At 44.4% G+C, this 22,256-nt stretch overlaps 1 protein-coding gene across 1 annotated transcript; it reads right to left on the minus strand.

Moving 5' to 3' along the window:
- Positions 1 to 4,207: 4,207 nt before the first annotated feature.
- On the minus strand, positions 4,208 to 21,490 carry smg8 (SMG8 nonsense mediated mRNA decay factor). Its single transcript, XM_080748760.1, has 9 exons — positions 21,007 to 21,490; positions 18,374 to 18,609; positions 16,037 to 16,720; positions 15,464 to 15,586; positions 15,012 to 15,274; positions 13,771 to 13,916; positions 10,577 to 10,891; positions 9,243 to 9,920; positions 4,208 to 6,144 (listed from the first exon to the last, which is right to left on the minus strand). Exons 1-9 carry the CDS (start codon positions 21,232 to 21,234, stop codon positions 5,929 to 5,931), a joined length of 2,889 nt encoding a protein of 962 aa, XP_080604886.1. The 5' UTR covers positions 21,235 to 21,490; the 3' UTR covers positions 4,208 to 5,928.
- Between the last annotated feature and the right edge of the window lie 766 nt (positions 21,491 to 22,256).

The raw sequence follows: 22,256 nt of genomic DNA on the forward strand, positions 1-22,256 counted from the left end.
AAAGTCGCTTCTAATAACAGACATGGCAACACTGACTAGAACGTTTTCTGTACTATGGTTCAGTAGAGACCCTCAGGCTCAGCAGGAAATGATACGCTGTCAACATACGCCATCTAGTGGCCACAATGAATAACTACATGATCACAGAAAATTATGCTAGTATAGAGCCCTCTCTGGTCAACCATCATAGGGTTAAATGGTTAAGCACCAAATCCAGCTCAGTTTAGTAAAAGGACGACAGTGAAGCAACGGTCATGTTGTTTTATATACAGCACTTAATACTGGTAATCAAATCCAAAACAAAGCATCCCATTACAAGCACACATGATTCGTGAAGAACACAAAGGACTTAGTGAAAAATCCCTCTGGGAAATCAAATCCACTGATAGCCAGAAGGTCATGGCACAGATCAAGTGGATTATATAGATTAAATAACCCTTCGACTGTTGGTTGTTTGCAGTGGCAGACAGTAGCAAAGTACATTTACTTGAGTACTTGTAACTGTATCTGTATTAGCATCTGTATTTTTGGATAATTATGACTTTCAACCCAAGACAAATATAGTACTTTTGACTCAACTACATTTGGCAATGGAAAACGTGCATTATTAACAACTTACAATACTATGTCAAGATAAATAGCAAATCTCAGCTCATCTCAAGCACACAGCAGGCTGCAATGTGACTCATTGTGAACCTATAGATCTGCTAAATCTGGAAAAGAAATCGTTGAATTTATTTGGGGCAGGGAAAACTTTAATACAGCAATGCGTTTATGTTAACCAGAATATATAATTTGTAGTTTTGAATACTTTTGAAAAAGAAAAGGAAATTTACTCCAGTACTCTAGCACACATTTGACAGAGCAACCATTCACCTGTGGAGTAATATTTGAGCAGAAGTATCTATCCACCTGTTTCCGCGGGAGTTTACTGGAGATTATTTGGACCACACTTCCGGTTTAACAGCAGACATACAAGCTCACGTCGCGTCGCAGATGCAGCCCGTTGTGAGCTTGTAAATCACACTCGGCTGCGGCGCCAGAAGCTCGGTACAACGTCTGCGCAATGCACTGTGGGGCGTTGGAAACCCGTGGATACTTTGTTTCTGGCGGTGAGTACTTTGTGCTAGACTGGTTCGGAGTGGATCCATCTTTGAGGCTGCAGTATGTCTGGCTGCTGCCACATGTTCATCTCTTTCTACTATTCAGACGTAAGAGTTAACACTACGGATGGACATCTACACTACAGATGGAATTAATGGATTATTTATCCATAGTGTAAGTGGCGGTGACACTTGGGTATTTTAACTTCAATTATGTCCTTATTTTGAAGTTATTTATTTTCTTTATTATTTCTTGGTTTTTTTTGTTTACTTTATTTTGATACTTCGGTGGCTTTATTTTGGCATTTCCGGGTTTATTTTAGTACTTCCTGTTGCCAGACTATATAGTCGACGCCCACTAAATTCACTCAGATTCACACAGACTGCAGAGCTAGAGTGAGACAGTTGGAGACTGGAGACAATAGCATAATGCTTGGAAGCAACACAGCAAGGTATTAAATGTTTTAAGCCTTTCGACATTTACTGATTGTAAAAGTAATTTGGTTAAAGTAATATTGAATCATTTTGAAGTAATGTTGATCAGTTTGAGTAAGGTGTTCATATTGTATCCACAGTACCTGCTGCGATGCTGTGCCTATTATTTGAGAAGTTCCAAGGTGGCAATCGATTTAGACCTAGCATCCCCCGGTTAGCCGAATGAGGTACAGGATATTTCTTTGTTTGTCTTTGAGGTTCTTTTGATTTACTTTGGAGTTATTTGTAGTTGTTTGATATTTCATGTTTTGCGTTATTGTTACATTCTGTTTTGTTCCTTTCTTTGCTTTGATAATTTGTTTCCTATTTAAAATGAGTTTGAAATCACTGCATTATAATTGAATTATCTTATTGTTGAATTTGAGTTATTGAAAGGTCATTGATTTGAAATGCACTGATTTTATTGTTGAAACATTGAAAGTGATTGAAATCCATTTGATTGATTTTATTGGTTATGTGAAACTGTGAAATTATGGAATGATTTGTAATCTAATTTTGTCATATTTATTCTAATTTATACAGTTTTCACGGTGTTGACAAGCTTCATCTGTTAAAGAAGTTTCTGAATAAAAACACCCGTTGAGACCATTCAACTTCGTCATCTTTTCAAACCGAGGGCCGCTACAGTGAAAACTCATCGCAGAAGCCACTCAACGTCGGCACCAACACCTTGTCTACAGCCATCTTGCTTCAAGTCATCAACCCACCATCAAGTTTGTCTCACACCATCACAGAAAGGTCACTTAAAGGACAGTAGGCCTACATTGAAAAATATAAAGAAAAAAAAAAAGAGAGAAAAAAAAGGGTAAAAATGAATTAAACTAAAAGGGTGAAACTAATGTAGTTTCTGTTAAAGGTAATGCTGCACATGCCTACTTAATGTCAAGAGTCGGAACTATTCAAGCTGCATTGATGCATAGATGAAGAGATAATTAAAGGATACATTTGTAAGTTGCAAAGTATTGGTTTTGTTTTGACAGAATTCCTTTGGGGGTTAAAGTGGTAGTCTGTGGGGCTTCGTTAAAGGTTAAGTAAAGAAAATGTAAAAACCCAGACTAAATGTACCCCAAAGTATTATAAGTGGTCAAACAACAAATACGAAGTAAAGATGCAAACAAATGTCAACCCCTGATGAGATTGAGTTAATATGCAGCAGCCCATCAATTCTGAAAAGGGAATAGTCAATAAACAGAAGATGCAGGAAGCGGAAGTAAAGAAATATGGAGGGGGTTTCACAGAGGCCTATAAGGCCTGGATGGAGATGGCAAGAAAAGTTAGAACGGCTTTAAGGACACTTTGTTCAGAAGAGGACCTTCACAAGATGAAGCAAAGTATTCGCATTCAACATAATGCAACAAGTGAGCTTTATGAATTGATTCAAAGTAACTGCACTGCTAGTCCAGAAATTACTAAGAAAATGGATGCCTGTATCATCATTACCACAGAGCTGTGCGACCTGGTGCATAAAAGGCTGGAAACCATGGTTGAGAGGAGGCACGAGAGTGAGGACAGAGAAAAGGAGATGGTGGAGGAGATGACAGAGACCATTTCCCTACGTGGCCCTTCAAGTCAGGAGATGGTGGGAGAAATTGTGACGGTGGGAGAAATGGAGAGTGAGTCCACTTCCACAGATTGCCCTGCTGATCAGAAGAACCAGAGGTACATGGATCGAATTGCAGTAATAGAGATGCCAACTCCACCCTCTACCGAAGTGCTAACCGTCCCAGAACCAGAAAATGATGAAAATTGTGTAATCCAAGATGATGCTCACCTGGTGCAGCCTCTCAGCGATGACATCAGGCAGAAAGAAGAAGTAAATGTAATAGACAGCTCACAGCAGTCCAAAGCGCATGGGAGCAACCTGGACACCTACCAGGAAGTGAGCAAGAGCAGTTTTATGAGTAAAGCCGCTCACTTAGTTAAACGTACACTGGAGCAGAAAAGGAGAAGGAAGAAACCGGTTGAAAAGAGAAGGAAGAAACCAGTTGAAAAGAGAAGGAATAAAACAGTTCCAAAAACTCAACCACCCAAAGAGCGCTTTCTGTGGAGACCAGGAACCATTGAAGGGAGCCATGCAACTCCTAGTCCGGCCTTCCCACCACCAGCTGAGATGAAGAACATCACCATAGTTCCCCCAGTTCCGTTTGAAGCCACAGGCCCCGGTCCTCCTCAATCCCAGGAAGACCCAAAACGGTCCATGAGCAACAAACCCTTGAGTCCAGTCCACAAAAAGTCAAATGTTCAGACTCTGCCCAACCCTAACCCTGTTGTAAAGTCAGATAATTCCAACAAAGGGGATTGTAACTCCTTTGGTTGCAATTGGAAAGCTATCTGCCACTACGAACACACTGAGGACAATTTCAGTATTGACTTTGGCTGCTTCACCGCTTGGTAAGGGAGAACCCACCCTGAAAAAATAGAGTTCTGATTTATAAAAGCAAGATCTATCCTCAAACCTTTTGACCATATAAAACAATGTTGTGAATCATGTTATTGTTCATTTATTTATAACATGATTGGTGGGAGTGTAAGTGGCGGTGACACTTGGGTATTTTAACTTCAATTATGTCCTTATTTTGAAGTTATTTATTTTCTTTATTATTTCTTGGTTTTTTTTGTTTACTTTATTTTGATACTTCGGTGGCTTTATTTTGGCATTTCCGGGTTTATTTTAGTACTTCCTGTTGCCAGACTATATAGTCGACGCCCACTAAATTCACTCAGATTCACACAGACTGCAGAGCTAGAGTGAGACAGTTGGAGACTGGAGACAATAGCATAATGCTTGGAAGCAACACAGCAAGGTATTAAATGTTTTAAGCCTTTCGACATTTACTGATTGTAAAAGTAATTTGGTTAAAGTAATATTGAATCATTTTGAAGTAATGTTGATCAGTTTGAGTAAGGTGTTCATATTGTATCCACAGTACCTGCTGCGATGCTGTGCCTATTATTTGAGAAGTTCCAAGGTGGCAATCGATTTAGACCTAGCATCCCCCGGTTAGCCGAATGAGGTACAGGATATTTCTTTGTTTGTCTTTGAGGTTCTTTTGATTTACTTTGGAGTTATTTGTAGTTGTTTGATATTTCATGTTTTGCGTTATTGTTACATTCTGTTTTGTTCCTTTCTTTGCTTTGATAATTTGTTTCCTATTTAAAATGAGTTTGAAATCACTGCATTATAATTGAATTATCTTATTGTTGAATTTGAGTTATTGAAAGGTCATTGATTTGAAATGCACTGATTTTATTGTTGAAACATTGAAAGTGATTGAAATCCATTTGATTGATTTTATTGGTTATGTGAAACTGTGAAATTATGGAATGATTTGTAATCTAATTTTGTCATATTTATTCTAATTTATACAGTTTTCACGGTGTTGACAAGCTTCATCTGTTAAAGAAGTTTCTGAATAAAAACACCCGTTGAGACCATTCAACTTCGTCATCTTTTCAAACCGAGGGCCGCTACACATAGTGAGTGACGATTATGTCATATTGGGGTGAGATATATATCTGTTGTGAGCTTTTAGATTGGCTATTTGGGAATTGGGAATACATTTTTCAGCTATTACCAAAAATATCCACAATCCTACACAATATCTAGCCTCAAATCATGATATCGGTATCGTATCGACATACATTGACCAACCCTATTATAGAGTGGGATTATTTGTCAACACATTGCTCAGTTCTGTTACTTTTGTCCTGAAATGACTGAAAGATTGAAAACTAATCTCTCTGACAGACGCAAGGACCCTCCCTAATCCTCTGAACAAAAGAATGACCCACTGGATGCAAGTGCAGAGAGGCCAGTCTATAAATAAGCATCACGGTGCTCTCTCAATGGCAATCACTCTCTTTTTTTCCCCCTCTGTTTTTAACACAGTTTTTAACCACCAACTCCAACTTAATAATTTAGGCACAATAAGTGCCCAACACTCAAATAGCAACCAAAACCATACACAAAAACCAATACCCTCTTCCTTTGTTTCCTATTCACCAAATCCCTTTGCCGAAAATAGCCAAACTACAAGCCCATAAACACGTTGCAACGTACTGTGAGTGAGCTTGCAGATCTGCTACTTTCGCCTATTATGACACACGGCTGTTAGGTTCACGTGGTTACGAGAACTCGCAAGATTTGTCGCAGAAATTGCTTTAGTGTGCTCTGAGGACAATGTTCCTTCCAGTTGTGTGGTTGAGCACCAGTTCATTCAGTCAGACTCAGTACATACTGTAGATTCAGCCAGTACAACTACAGAGCTTGACAGTGCTTGCAACCAACCAGAGAAGCCAGTGTTGTTTTGGCCGTGGCATGGTGGTCGTTTCACTGTGCCGGTGGGCTCGTGGTGGTTGTGGCACGCAGGATACCTCGCAGCACCTTGTGGTTGTTGAGGGGCTGGTTCTCTTTCGGGGGGTAACAGGGGCCTCGCTCCGTCACATAGGAGTAGGGGAAGCGCAGCACCCACAGGCCATCGGGAGGCAGGACGATCTCGGTCTGCTCTGGGTAGAAGATGGGGCAGGGCGGAGGGCCTGGCTGGACCTGAAAACACCACAGACAAAAACGTTTTGTTTTACTGTAACTTATGTCACAATTAACTCATACCTCGCGATCCCCGCAGAAACCGTAGATTTCCCGCTGTACCGCGCTGCCATGCCCGTAGAGCCCGTAAAGTTTAATTAGCTTTAATCATTATGAAAGGATTAAAAGTATTAGCGCAGATTTTCGCTGATTCTGGCTCTTTAGGCCCGCCCCCCTAACTGTACCCGGTCATTTCCGGTCTGGACCGGATCCAGCTTTCCGTATCCAGTCTGAGCCTGGGCCATAGTCCCGCCTCCATTGGTTTACTGTGTAACAGAAGTGGAAGCTACTCGGCGATGGAACATGGGCTCGACACAAACTTTCTTAAAACAAATATTGACTCTCTGGTGGCACCAATCACACATCTGGTAAATCTGTCCATAAGAAAATGCACTGTCCCAACTCAGTGGAAAGCTGCTGTTATAACACCTATATTCAAATCTGGCTCAAAAACGGACATATCAAACTATAGACCCATAAGCATCTTACCTGTTATATCAAAAGTGGCTGAAAAGTGGATTGTAAAGTCTATTGTTAAACATCTAGACAAAGGCTACACCCCTCTGCATCCTATGCAGTTTGGGTTTCGAGCCTTCCACTCCACTGAGTCAGCAAATTGCTTATTCATTGAAAAATTAAAGTGTGCTTTGAACAAAGCCCCATGCGCAATGGCAGTATTTTTGGATTTCAAGAAAGCATTTGACTCTGTCAGCCATCAGGTCCTCTTGTCCAAACTAACACATTTCAACTTGTCCCCAGAGGCCATCAAATGGTTTACATCATACCTATCAAATAGAGAACAGTGTGTTAGTATAAATGGCATCAAGTCTCCTTATCACACTTGCTCGGTTGGTGTCCCCCAGGGATCAATAGTAGGACCAATTCTGTTTTCTCTGTTTATAAACGATCTACCTGATGTATGTAAAGATGTACATATTCAGATGTACGCAGATGATGCTGTTATACTGACTCATGGAAAGAGCTATGCAGAGGTGTCAACGGTTTTAACTTCTGTTCTGACCAGCGTTCAGGACTGGCTTACAGACTCATGCCTGCTCCTGAATGCAAAAAAGACGGTCTGCATGGCTTTTTCCAAAAGACCAGTTGTGATGGAATCATCAAATGTGTTTCTGGGTGGAGAGGAACTTGAACTTGTGTCAGAGTTCAAGTACCTCGGGGTCATGTTAGACTCAACCCTAACCTTTAAAAAACATGTAAAAAAGGTTACAAACACAATCAAGTTCAACCTTCAGAACTTTAAACAAATCACACCTTTTTTGGCAGTTAGTGCTGCTAAATCGTATCTCCAATGCATGATCCTATCACACATTGAGTACTGTTTCACAAACTGGTCTTGCGCAGGTATAACGACTCTCAAACCCATTGAACAGCTATATAAGAGTGCGCTTAAGGTATTCGATAGGAAACCCCACTCATATCACCATTGTAATATTCTTCAGAGGTACCGTTTTTTGAGTTTCGCTAATTTTAAGGTTTTTAAACAGGTCAGTATCATATATAAGACACTAAATGGTCTATGCCCACCTCCCCTAAAGGAATTCATAAAAAGGAAGCCTGATAGAGGACTCAATACTAGAGCAATCACTAGAGGGGATTGCGAAGTACCGTACCGGGTAACCGCTTTTGGAAAAAACACCCTTTCAGTGCAGGGATGTTCAATCTGGAATGACCTACCTCTAACAATAAGAGACTGTTTGTCATTTCCATCCTTCAAGTTCAATCTAAAAAAATGGTTAGTTGACAATCAAACCTGTGACCATGTATAGTTCTAAGAGTACAGCTCATGCCATGTACGTATATTTTTAACTATCCTTTTTTAATGTAGGGTACTGTTAGTAATATGTGTTGTTTTGTTGTTTTTTTTCTTGGTTCAGGAAAAATAGTATTTGTATGTATGTTCTTAGGCGCCCTCTCCTAATGTAGGGTTACTGTTTGTTGGTATGTATTGTTTTGTCTTCATGTGGGGACTACGGATGAAATTTAGCATTCTTGCTAATTCCGGCTTATTTACATTGCATTCATGTAGTGTTCATTAATATGCATTGTCCCGTCTAAATAAACAAATAAAGTAAGTAAAGTAAAGGAACGCTCGTTTTTCAATCGGATTTTTGCGTTTGGAAACTTTGATCCAGTCTCTACACGCCTGGATTATGATCCCCGCACATATCGTGCGTTTTGTGCGCGAACGTGTCCACGTGTTACCATAGCGCATGCCTGGCTTTTTTTCAATGTTTTTTCATGTAAACACTGGCGGATAAGCAGGAATACAGCGTGGCAACGGATATGTCTTTTTCAATGGGGTTTTTTGTATTCGAAAGCTTGTCACCGAGTCTACACGTCTACTAGATGAGTCGCGCACAGATTGTGCACGATGCGTGCGCGTGCCCACGCTAAAAGGTAAGGACAATTTGGCAGCTGCTTACTACAGCTATGTTTAAAATGGCAGAGAAATTGTTAATCACATTAAAAAGAGCTTCATGTACATTAAGACACTTTTGGTCCGCAAGAGGCTAACCATGAGATGGTCTTGTGAGTGTGTGTCTGCCCTGGGATTGGGGGATCAGGGTTCAATTCCCCAGTCAGATAATACTGTAGGGAACACTATACAAATAATTGTACCCAATGCCTCCCTGCATGGTATTCAGCATCAAAGGTTGGATTGGGGGTAAGTCCCTGCAACATACTAGGGTAATGGCTAATGCCCTATGGGCCATATGGCTCGGTAGAAAGTACTCATTATGCAGAATGTCCCGTTTCACAGGTTTTTCAATGAATGAAATGTAGAAAAATCATTTGAAAATAGACGATCTACAAGCTCACAATGCGTCGTCGGCTATTTTCGGCTATCAAATGGCAGAAATTGATATAGGGTTGAATTGATTTGTAATTCTAATCAAAATCTCCTAACTAAAACGAGTCTTTTAACGGCTCTTTGAAAGGAACGGATCCCAGAGATCCGTCTCACTTCGTAAGAGCCATAAATCCCATCTCTACCCCAGAGCCGAAGGAGGCGTCTACGTCTACGCTAAACAGCTTACCTGTGGGTTGAGCGTGATGTCCAGGGGGACGTCGGGCACCACCACGAACAGCCGGGTGAGCTGGGCGTAGTGCGGCTTCAGGCCTCGGCCCTGGGCGGGGGAGGGGACGTAGAGCGGCATGTCGGTGTTCAGCACCCGGGTGGCGGGCTCCTTGGGCCCGCCGGGCCCCAGCACCTTCACGATCTTCTCGGGCCCGGCGCTGAGGAAGCGCCGGCCGCGCACGTCCTCGTACTCGAAGCCCACGAAGACGCGAGCCACGTCGTCCCTCCTGCGGCTCCTCCCCCCGCCCAGCCCTCCGCCGCCGGCGGCGCCGCTGCCCCGCTTGCCCCCTGCCGGGGCCTTGTTGGGCGCGGGCCACGAGGACGACGAGCCGTCATCCAGCGGGCCCCCTCCTCCCCCCTCCGCCAGCCCCCCCGGGCCCCCTCCTCCTCCTTCCTCCTCGGAGGAGCGCGAGCGGATCACCAGGTCCCAGGGCAGCAGGAAGGAGGAGCCCGGGAGGAAGCCCGGCTGCTCCAGGCCGGTGTGGAAGTTGTAGGCCTTGGCGGGGCCCAGCTTCACCAGGGACCAGCTGGAGAACTTGGGCAGCAGGCCCTTCAGGCAGCCCGAGTGCAGCATGCCCGGGAGGTACTCCACTGTGGAGGGCTGCCGGTCCACCAGGCTGGGACGCTTGTGAGGCACCTGCTGGGAAAGCCAAAGGTTTTTTAGTAAAAGTTTCAATACTGCTGATGTAGAAGTGCTCTGTTACAAGTCAAAATAAAGTTGTACTTGAGGAAAAGTACAAAAGTATTGGCATCAAAATATACTTCTAGTTGCAAAGCTAAAAGCACTCAATATGCAGAACGTCCCATAGAAAAATGTGGCTAGTAACTGAAAGGCCCACTTCATCTCTGGGACAATCATATCTTATTTTATTGGGTTATTTTGCATCACTAGTCATGCTGAAATACTAAAATATCTCAAAACACAGATTGAACACAAAAAATAACTGATTGTCCCAGAGGTGAAGTGGGCCTATTAGTTTTCAATTAATTGTAGTGGAGTAAGTACAATATTTGCCTGAGATGTAGTGGAGTAGAAGTAAATCACACCTGGTGTTAAGTGAGCGGTGCTATTTATGAGTTAATTTCATTAAGCGTCCTGCAAAGCTTGCCCAATGTGAACCTGGGCGTACAAACAGACACCAATTTCAATTACGTTAGTCTTGTGTGACCGCAGCTGTTGGTACTGCATACACAGGGATATAGGGACCAAGTTTGCACCGCTCAAAAAGAATACCTGAGAATTTGCCTAAAGTAAATGTACTAGGGTTCCTACATTACTTTCCACCAGTGTACCTGGGCCTCGCTTCCCACGCCATCTCCGTAGGCCCCGAGGCTGTCAGTGGACTGTCCCAGGCTGAGGGCCAGGCTGAGGCTGGTGCTGTCCCCCGGGGTGTGGCTGTGGGCCATGGTTGTGGCGGTGCCGCCACCACCGGCGGCGGCAGGGGAGGGGTCCTTCAGCCGCTCTCCCTCGCCGCCGGGCCCAGAGGAGATCTCGGACGACGGGGGCTGCGGTGCGTCGTTGCAGGCGGGGGCAGGGTCCGGGGTGCTGGGCTGGAACACTGGGAACTGGATCCTCTCCAGCTTCCCGCAGCACTTCTCCTCCACCATCTACCCACACCAGGAAGGGATTGAAGAGTTTAAAAGCCCTGCTTATGGCTGATCTATACCTGGTTGTCAGTCTACAACAGTGGTTTTCAAATAGTGGTCCGGGGACAGGGGGTTCCACTTCCAGGTGGTCCCCAGCTACATGTTGGAGAGTTGGTAGTCAAATGGACCCTTATAGATCATGTTTAACTCTTGAGAGTGTAAAATGAAACCAAATGGACCCATAAGGGTCCATTTGGTTTCATTTAACGCTCTCAGGAGTTAAATTATTGTTAAGCACCTGCATTACCTAGAGCCCTTATCAGAGTCTGCGGTGAAGAGCCTATCACCGCAAATTTTAGGTGATAAGCTATCCACCTGAAGTGAGAAAACAAGTGGAGGCCATCATAGTCAGTCACGGTGAAGTCCTATCACTGTGACTGACTGGTCTAGAGATCGACCAATCAGTGAACGGGGTGATGGGCCGATCTGTCTGAAAGTAAAAACAGAGAGATGTGTCGGGGTTCTCGGTGGATAGCTCTTCACCGCGAGTAATGACGTAATGTTGTAGTTTTATGACTTAAAAAGACTACACCGCGGTGGATAGCTTACCACAGCGGTGCCTACTATGATAGGGGCATAAGTCTACACAATTAGAGAATGTAGAAGTTGTCTCTCCTAATGGCACCAACATCAATACAGCATGGAATTGTGGACAAAATCATATCCAACGACAACAAAATATTCTACGCTTTGGGTTGGTCTGTGAGGCTAAATCTCATCAAACGGCGGTCCGTGGTTCAAATGCCCCAAAAATAATGGACCTTGAGGTGAAAAGGGTTGAAAACCACTGGTCTGACTCTGCATACAAGCTCACAATGCGTCATGGACTCAGTGCCGCAGGGGTTGGGAACTGACTGACATCGAGTAGAGGGGACACATCTGAGAGACGTATGGACACAATCAAATCATATTATTCTTTTCAAACCAAATACCTCAATATCGATTTTGAGATGAGGAGAGGGCAACTGGACGGTACAGGGTTCCCACACATTTTTACCAATTCATTTGCAAAACCTTTCCAGAATATTTAACCCAATTTCCAGGACTATATAACAATCATTCAGCGCAATAACGAGTCTCTTACTTCCATGTGCAATGCCCAAAGACAGGCGGTGTAGCAAAAATAAAGCATAGAATTGTATAATTCCTTTCCAAATTTGTGCCAATTGTTTTTACTACACAGTTTGTGGATCTTGTAGATCTGTTCTTTTTGTCACATACATAAGGCTGCAATCACACCGCCCGTTGCGAAAAAACTACTAATGCTTCATATGTCGTGTAATGTTATACGTGTTTTAGAAAATGTTATTTTACTAAAATGTACTAAAGAAATATTTTTTTCCAGGACCCTTGATCAATTCCAAACTTTAAGATTTTTCTAATTTCAAAACATTTCCAGGAATTCCATGACCGTGGGAACCAGGGTTGGAATTTCGTCATTTTAGGGGCAAGGCCACTTGGCCGTTGGTGTTGTCCATTTTTTGGGGGCACAAAGTGCAGGAAATCCATCAAAATCTTAGTCCATTGAAATAAATAATTGAATTTAAGGGTTAAGGATGATTCTTAATGTAAAATGTAGACTGGAGTGAAATAAATCAATTGAGGTATTTACAATCTGATCCATGCTCAGCCATGCACCAATCAAAGTCACTGGATTGGTTTAAAGATGGGACACTGGTGTCTACCTGACAAGGAAGAGACATTTGTGTCTCCATATTGACAAGAAAGAGACAGTGGTCTGCATGGGGCATTAAGGCCACTGTGGCCTCAGGGCATGCCAGTTTTTTGGAGGGGCACAAGGCCACACTGAGGGCCTACCTGAAACTCCTGCTCTGGTGGGAACCCTGTGACTACTACTGGCCTACCAGGCTTTCTGGGGGAAAGCCTGGTGTTCGTTCACAACAGGCCGTTTGGTTTCCGCCCAACGCGGAAACCACTAGAAGAAGCGGCGTTGCTTTGATTTGGTTCCCTCCGTTTGTTTCCCCAATCCCTATTAAAATGCTCGAGTAGCCTAGTGTAGTCTTTCCAGTCGCTACGAGTTGGACTAAAAGATGCATATCCCAAACACATTTTTTCAAAAGCAAAACTACTCCTCATCAAGGAGTTTATTAGGTAGGCCCTAAAAGTATGTCCTTGAGCGCAGGGGAATTATTTTGGGTTAAAACTCTTTAAGGTGGATAGTTCCGGCGAAATTGTAGTCCTTTGAGTACTACGACATGACGTTTTGTGGTTTCCGCTCCAGACCGGTTACAAGCCCGAAAAGTGAAGTGATCCCAGACTACTACTGACCTGGTAGAAGTGGTAAGGTCTTCTCTGTACTACTGACCTGGTAGAAGTGGTAGTTTTAAAGGGGTCTTCTCTGTACTACTGACCTGGTAGAAGTGGTAGTTTTAAAGGGGTCTTCTCTGTACTACTGACCTGGTAGAAGTGGTAGTTTTAAAGGGGTCTTCTCTGTACTACTGACCTGGTAGAAGTGGTAGTTTTAAAGGGGTCTTCTCTGTACTACTGACCTGGTAGAAGTGGTAGTTTTAAAGGGGTCTTCTCTGTACTACTGACCTGGTAGAAGTGGTAGTTTTAAAGGGGTCTTCTCTGTACTACTGACCTGGTAGAAGGGGTCTTCTCTGTACTACTGACCTGGTAGAAGGGGTCTTCTCTGTACTACTGACCTGGTAGAAGTGGTCTTCTCTGTACTACTGACCTGGTAGAAGTGGTCTTCTCTGTACTACTGACCTGGTAGAAGTGGTAGTTTTAAAGGGGTCTTCTCTGTACTACTGACCTGGTAGAAGGGGTCTTCTCTGTACTACTGACCTGGTAGAAGGGGTCTTCTCTGTACTACTGACCTGGTAGAAGTGGTAGTTGGCAGCGTGGATGTCAAAGGGGTCTTCTCGGGGGGCCTGCTTCCTGCCGCAGTTGCAGGAGCTGGTGGAGCGCCCCCTGCTGTTGTGGTTTAGAATGGGCGGGTTGCGATCCATCTCTGGCTTCTCACCTGCGGGGAATGACGGTCACATTCATGGCTCATGATCGTACGTATGTATGGCAGACAGGCAGTTTTACTTGTCAAGTGATGATCGTAGGTCTACAAGCTCACAACACGTCAAGATACGACATGCTGTGAGCTTGTAGAACGGCTATTTTCACTATTTTAAATTGATTAAAAAATATATTAAAAAAAGGAAGAGTTTTGGACATACACCTGACAGCGACAATATAACAGGTGACCTCAACGAGGACTGTTTTACGCACCAAAAACTACCTCAAAGTAAGTCAAACTGTCACGATTCTTTCCAGTTGCTGAAATGAACATCTCATTTGTGTGTAACCACTAACACTGCTGAAGGCCTCTGAGCCAAAACACATCTGTTGGATAGACTGTTGCTGCTAATCATTATTTAAGAAAAGACTCCAGAGAGTGCGGATTGCATATTTTCTTTCTTGACAAACGAACAGAACATGGACATTGTTTGCAATACGTGCAATACATTGGACTGGCTCTACGTCTATACCAGTGGTTCTCAAAGAGGATTTCAGGGACTCTCTAGGTTCCTTTATGGGGGTCTAAATTGACCCTTACAAGTCTGTAACTTTGACAGTGTACTAACCCAGCAAGCACGCCAGGACCTGGACCAATCAGTGACGTCTCGATTGGGGCCAGTCAGATCACAACCCATATGGGGATGATCTTGATGTCATTACCAGGACGTCATATGGACTTTTTGTTTGACAGGATTATTGTTATTGTTTGTAATGTTAGTTGAAATATGTGCATATAAGGTTATATTCTGGGACATATCTAACTAGTTATGATATTTATCTGGCCTAGAATATCACCTGATTTCAAACAACATAAATCCTGTCAAACAAAAAGGTCCATATGACGTCCTGGTAATGACGTCAAGATCATCCCCATATGGGCTGTGATCTGGCCCCAATCGAGACGTCACTGATTGGTCCAGGTCCTGACCGTGCTTGCTGGGAATGGAACCAAATCCATTTGTACACTGTCAAAGTTAAGGGGAGACCTTCAAAAGTCAAAGTTTGACAGCCACTGCTCTAGTACTAATCTAACGCTACAGCGACTCACCTGGCTCTGGCAGCAGGTGGAACTTGTGCACGCAGTGCTGGTCGGTGAGGCTGCGCTCCTCGCACAGCTGGTGTCCGTTGCTCCAGAACTTGTAGCAGTCCTCGTGGAGCTGCAGCGCGTATCGCTGGAAGGCCACGCCGCGGGCGTGCTGGCTGTACACGCGCAGCGCCTGTGCCAGCTGGTTCTTGTGCACCGTGGTGGTGTAGTTGTGGGGGAGGTTGGACTGGTAGGCGCTGTGGGCCAGCGGCAGCGCTTTCTGGCACCTGACAGAAAATAGTTAAATATCTGCGATCGTTAGGCTTTTCTGGAAGATTGAACATGCATTCCATTGCTAGTTTGACCGTTTCAAATACGCTTTAATTTAAAAAAAATAATGACGAACCGAAAATAGGCCATCTACACGTGGCATTTTTGGTGGTCATTTTGGTGGTCGAGGCGTCTGAGAGCTTTACCTGTTCTCGGAGAACTTGGCGTCTGCGTCGAGGAAGGCCTCCAGGACCTTCAGCTGACCCTGCACCTTCAGGGCCAGCTCGGCCGTTTCTTCTTCTGTGTTGGTGATCATGACCTGGTGGAGCCTGGGTGTGAAGGGTTGTTGGAACAATTAATATTCATTCAAATAATTAAGATGTAATTGTGTTTTTTGTTTTAGTTTTTTTTTGCATTGAACAGCGGAACATAAATACAAGCAAAATTTAAGTTTTGGTTTAGCTTTAAGCTTTGTAAAAGAAACGCACGGGTACATTATGAAAAACTACGTAAAAATACAAAGAAATTACTGATCGGTACCATTAATCAATATAAAAAGATTTCATCATGGAAACAATTCTGACCAAGCAAAATAATTGCAATTATCTTAAATAACCCATTAAAACCGGGAAAGCATCCGTGTCATTTTAGATTTAAAAAAATAGCAGATCTACAAGCTCACAGCGCGTCACCTCGTCAATCTTTAAAGTGTGAGGACTACTGATTTAGAATGCATTTGTAGAGTAATTTAAATGTAATTCCTGACATGCCATGCTTACCTGTGTGCCACCAGTGCCCACTTGCCGTAGTTGGGCAGCTCAAAGTGCGCGGGCTGCGGGTTGCGCCCCACGCTGTCATCGAAGCCCTTCTTGGTGAGCACCAGCTCTATGTGCTGCCACAGGAACTCCTTCAGGCTGCAGTCCACCAGCTGCCCGCCCCCCGGCATGCCGCCGCCGTCCACGCCGAAATAGGGCTGCTTGGCCGCCGAGCGACGCATCTGCTGATAGCGCTTGGGCCCCGACAGCACGGGCGGGGCGTTGGCGTCTTGCTCGCGCAGGGCGCAGTTGGAGCGCAGGTGCCCGAGCAGCGCGCCCACAGGGTCCTCGTCCGGCCCCGGGATCACGTAGACGAAGGCCTGGTTGGCGGGCACGGTGAACAGGCAGTTGCTGCTCTGGTTGGTCAGGACGCGGCTCTTGCGGAAGATGCGGTAGATCTGGTCCTCCAGCGCGTGCTGGAGGCGCCGGCGTGGCGAGTGCTTCTTGGGCTTGTCGGCGTTGGCGCCCGCCTCGCCGCCGTTTCCCCCGGAGACCTTCAGGGTGCCGTTCATTTGGAAGACGAAGAGCAGGCGAGGGGGGCAAGGCCTGCAGTTGAGCTTCCACTCCTTGGACACGGGGCAGTCTTTGATGGCGGCGCGCACCAGAGGGAGGATCTTCTGCCGCAGGGCGTCCAGGGCCCGGAACAGCCTGTCGTTAAGAGATGCACAATTAGTCGCCTAGTCGCTCATCATATCAGTGTTGGACGGCAAAAAAGTCGGAAATTAACTAAAATAATCAGTTTAAAGCTTCATTCCCACCAGACGCGATAAAGATAACGATATGTCGGCGTTCACATCAATTATAATGGCTTTATCGTTGTGGTGTGGATGCTGCCATCCACTTCAACCATATTTTCTATCGTTATCGCACCCAGTGGGAAAGGGCCTTTAATGTTGAATATATAAAGTTAGAAGAGAAGTCCTTATGCACACCTACAAGGACAGGTGCGTCGGAACAGTGAACTCAGACATGCCTGATGAAGGTCTGAATGACCGACGTGTTGCCTCAATAAACTATTGAAGACAGTGTGCAGGACTGCGTTCCTCTATTCATCGAATATATAATGTTGAAAAAGCCGATGAAGGCTGCAGATTCAATGTGTGTTTTCTGGAGAGCTTTCAAAAGGGTCCAGGAGGTCCCCAGCAAGGTAAATAAAACTTTCTGGCAGGCAAAGTTTGCTTTCAGGTTGCCCGACCGGACAAGTGCTCATTTGAGAGGGAACACAACAACCGTCTATAAACACAACACCAGATATCTGTCTAAACACATGAACGTTGCCAGCGCGCTCGATCTTCTGCTCTGTGGAATGTAACAAGTGTGAAACCATAGACATATTCAATCATAGCTATGTAGGTATTTGGATTTGGAGGTATTGAGGTACAACATTTTTTATCGCACAGCCCCAGAAAGTAAAGAAATAAGTGTTAACTCATTGACTGCCAAGGCACGAGTTTCACGAGTTATTACAGTACTCCCAGGCTGCCACAGCCCGAGTTTCCCGAGTTGGAAGCCATTTTGAAAAAAAAAAAAAAAAAAAAAAAATTTTTTTTTTTCAAAATTTTTTTTTATAAAAAAATTTCTAAAAATGCCTCAAATGTATTAGGCATGATCGCAATTGTGAAATTGCATGTTTAGCCCCATAACAAACACATCTTTCAAAATGTCAAAAATGGCTGTTTTGTCTGACTTTGAAGGCTTGTATCTCATGAATGCCTGAACGGATTTCCAAGCGGATTTTTTTGTTTGAAAGCTGTTAAAAAGTACTACACATATGGTGCATGATCTAGGCATGGGCGTGCACGATCCGTGCACTAAAAATTGATCCGTGCACTAGAAATTTGGAAGGTGGCAGTGTTTGTTTTGTCTGACTTTGAAGGCTTCTATCTCATGAATGCCTGAACGGATTTCCAAGCGGATTTTTTTGTTTGAAAGCTGTTAAAAAGTACTACACATATGATGCATATATGGTGCATGGGCGTGCACGATCCGTGCACTAAAAATTGATCTGTGCACTAGAAATCTAGGATAGTGGCAGTCTGGTACTTGGGGGCCATCTTGAAATGGCATTCAATGAGTTAAATTTAGCAGTAATTAAAATCTTACCTATCATTTTATAATGGACAATTTACTTTTCGGGCAATTGGGCATGACCTTTGGTCAAGTAGAACATGACCTGTACTTGCCCGACGGGCAAATGCCTCTGAGACCTTAGTGTCAACCCCTGCAGGGTTCAAATACATAAAACTTTGTGGGTTTCCTTGACATGAAACAGTCTGAGAACCACTGCCCCCTCCTCCTCACCGGTCGTAGGTGACATCGAAGGTGCAGTTGGGGTGCACCAGGAGCAGCACGTGGCACAGGGAGAACAGGTAGAGCAGCTGCAGGCAGTGCTGCTTGTCCGTGCCCTTCCAGAAGTCCTGCGCGTCGGCGTGCGCCACCCCGGCGCTCAGCGACTCGCACGCCCGCAGCAGCTGGCGGTTGTCGCAGACGGAGGTTAGCATCAGGTACAGGACGCGGTTCTCCTGGCTGTAGTACGCCTGGATAGAGTGGTGGACAAAAGCATTGTTTGGCTAGCTGGTAGTGTCAGCGTGTCTCTCGTGTGTCTCTGGTAGATCAGAGGCAGGAACGTAGCCTCACCACACCGCAGGGAGGCGGGACATGTGACGTAATGGGAAAGCAATAGAGATGTTACCGATCAATCGGCAATGGATCGGATCGGGCCGATCAAAGCGTGATCGGCGATAATCGGTGGTTTAGATCAAAAGGTAAATTCACCGATCCGATCGGATCGGTGCATCCGATCAACCAGCCGTTCAGTATGCCCACTTGAGGCCATTTTGGGGTATTGATTTCCAAAGTGCTGAAGGAATAATTAGTTACCTCTATGATAATAAATACATAGTAATGCTGGTAAATAACTATAAGGCAAATATATAAATGAATTCATGAGTGAATGAATGAATTAAAGTTAAAACATTAACATTTAGAAAATATAAATAATAACTTGATCGGATCGGTGATTGATCGGTATCGGTTGATCAAGCTTTTGTGATCGGTGCTCGCTGATCGGTTCCAAAAAACCTGATCGGACCATCCCTAGAAAGCAAGAGACAGTTTGGAAAAAGCTGCTAAATTTTCACAGATAGATTAAAAATACTTAACGGCAGCGGCAATTAGCGCCGATACGCACACGTTTCCGCGGTCTCCTTGTGCAGTTCTGGGTATCTTTAAAGAATCTCAAAAACATCTGAGCGACGTTGTATTCGTCCGAGACCAGACAGTGGTAGCGTTGCATATCAGAGATACCCAACAGACGAATTCTTCCAAATATAAAAAAAAGGTAAATACAGTCCCGAAAGGGGCTACAGATCTGCAAGGTTGACTGTACTGCCCAATCACAGGGCATCTTTTCGGGGGGAAAAAGCCTTTTGACCACAACAAATTGCAAGTAGCAATTATGTAGCTTATTATGGGCTCCACTCTATGCTAGGGTAATATAAAGGGGAACACACACTGGACACGGAGGCGGCACGGAGGTCGGAGGCGGCACGGAGGCGGCGCGTCAAAAAATACGGCCCCGTTTTATTTTCTAACCCACACCGGCGGTGTCAGACGCGCGCAACCGCGGGTCTGCCGCGCCGATACGCCACTGTTCTATTTTTCCACCGTTGCCGCGCGGTGAACATGTTCTCCCATGGTTCTCCCCACCGGGGGAAATGGACGTGCTGTGTGGCAGCGCGCCGCATCCAGTTGGGGTTACCGTGCGGCACTAACGTGCGTCGATACCGCGACGCTGCGCAGCCGTCCGCGTTCAGTGTGTGCTCCCCTTAAGTAGGAAAATGAGCTAGATGTTGTTTAGTGCGGAACAGAGCCCTAGAATGGAGAGTTGCGTCACTCCCGTTCACTTCATGGGGCCAGGTCTTCTACGCACACATCTATTGGCGTATAGTGACAAACGGCGAACCGGAAGTTTACAAAATGCATTGAAGTCTATGAGGTGTAAAGTGACAATGAACCACGTGACCAGCGCTGTTTCTGACCCCGCGGTGACACCACTCTCTGATTATACTGCTCTGGTGCGGAACTGTCCTTTAAAGGTGCAGACAATGAGCAGACACAATCTAAACTAGAACAATATCACTAATAAAAAATGCCATTAATTCATTGAAATTAATAATTGGTCTTTGCGGGAGCGTTAGATTTTAGGTGTGTCAATACTGTCCATCATGACATGCCTTTGGCTCTGGAAACACCTATGAAAATATTAACACACTCTAATCAACTCATGTGTTTGTTGCAGCTGTGTTGCTCACAAGTCTGTCATGTTTTTTGTTAAATCAGCTGTAGTCGTTTAACCTGAAGTGGAAAACCAAAACTACAGAATTGAATGAAACCCCAGGCTGATGTTGTAGTTTGTTTTCCAGTAACTAAAAGGGTATAATGAAAGTTTCATTGTTATCAGTTGTTACTGTCCTGTCCACCACAGCTCACCTGTATCAGACTGCCTCCTTCAGATAGCATGCTGTTGTAGCTCTAGCCGCAAATTGCAACACTAGATTTTTTTTTAATCGGATGAATCTAGGGTTGCAATACATCCCACAGGCAGCCAATGCATCAACACATGTTTTTTTTTTTGCTATCTTATTGTAGTCCTAGTCCTAGATTCATCTGATTAAAAAAATCTAGTCTGCTCCTCCAAAACAGGGTACAGTCTGTCCCTCGCTCCCCAACAACAGCTGGTCAGTACAGTAAGTAGTCTAAGTACAGTCAATTAATTTGATTGGCTTATAATTGCGCATTGAATCCCACAATGACATCATAAACATATTAACTCATATTTTAAGATGACTTTTAAAGTGACAGTACCCCATTTAGGTGACAGTACCCCTTTAAGTACATTACATTAAAGTAACTAAGTACGTGTACTACATTACCTGTATCAGGCTGCCTCCCTCAGGCACCATGCAGTAGCTCTCTGCTCCTCCAAACAGGGGGAAAAGGTGCTTGTCTGCCAGGGTGTTGAGCAGGGACTCCTTGGGGGGTCCGGGCTGCATGGAGCTCTTCCCGAAGATGCCCAGCACACACAGGCCCTCGTCCCGGTACAGAGCGTCCTCTATCACCTCAGACTGGAGCAACGAGCCCACGCTCACTGGGACAGACATGTTGCTTTATTCACTATGCCTAAACCTAACGCTATCCCTAACCTCAGTAAAACTATGCCTAAACCTCAGACTGCAGCAGCGACAGACATGTTTGTTGTTTTAACGCTGCTTAATTCGTCCCTCGTTGAGTCAGACTGCTTTTCAAATGCATTCAGAGGTTGTACAATAGCTGTCTGGCAACGCGAGACTGTTATTACATTACTAACTATAACGTTTAGTCGCGGGCTCCACATAAGAAGCTTAAATAGGTGTTTTGGGACGGTTTCCTCATAGACATGTTGTCTACATTGATGGATAAATCATGCAGGTTCCAGTTTTCTGTGGCTACCGGTAGTTTGGTTTGTCAACTTCCGGGGTCCTTCCACAAAATAGTTCGTGTGGGAACCGTTTCCCACAGAACAAAACGGCCCATGTAGTTTTTCTTCATATTTTTGAATGTCCCTCCCGTTATATATAACTCTATGCCAGTGTTTCTCAAACGTTCACATTTCAAGGTCTCCTCATAACTCTGACATGGTACAAATGGAACCAAATGGACCCTAACAGGTCCATTTGGTGCATTTATACCATGTCAGACAGAGTTACAGACTTGTAAGGGTCAATTTAGAACCCCCTAAAGCAGGGGTCTTCAACAGGGGGTCCGGGACCCCTAGGAGTAGTAGAGTTACTACAGGGAGTCCTCCAAATCTTTGTTTGATAGAAACTTTAATTTTATATTAACCACTGGCATCCATATTCGGAGAACTTTAGCCAAAAATAGCAGATCTACAAGCTCACAACGTGAGCTTGATCAGCCATTTTTGGCAAAGAGCTTTGGTGTAGGGGGGGAAAAGAGCAGACTAAACACAGAGTGAAAGTGAAGTTTTTAAGTATTGACGGTTCAAGTGGTTAAATATCTGAAAACACAAATTGACATGAATCCAAAATACACTGACGATTGTGCTGTCAAACGATGAAACTATATGGAATCTATGAACAGGTTGTGGGGGTCCCTGCTTCATCTCTCGCTCAACTAAGGGGTC

The sequence above is a fragment of the Nannobrachium achirus genome (assembly GCF_963921795.1).
Source record: "Nannobrachium achirus genome assembly, chromosome: 19".
NCBI classification, from domain to species: Eukaryota; Metazoa; Chordata; class Actinopteri; order Myctophiformes; family Myctophidae; genus Nannobrachium; species Nannobrachium achirus.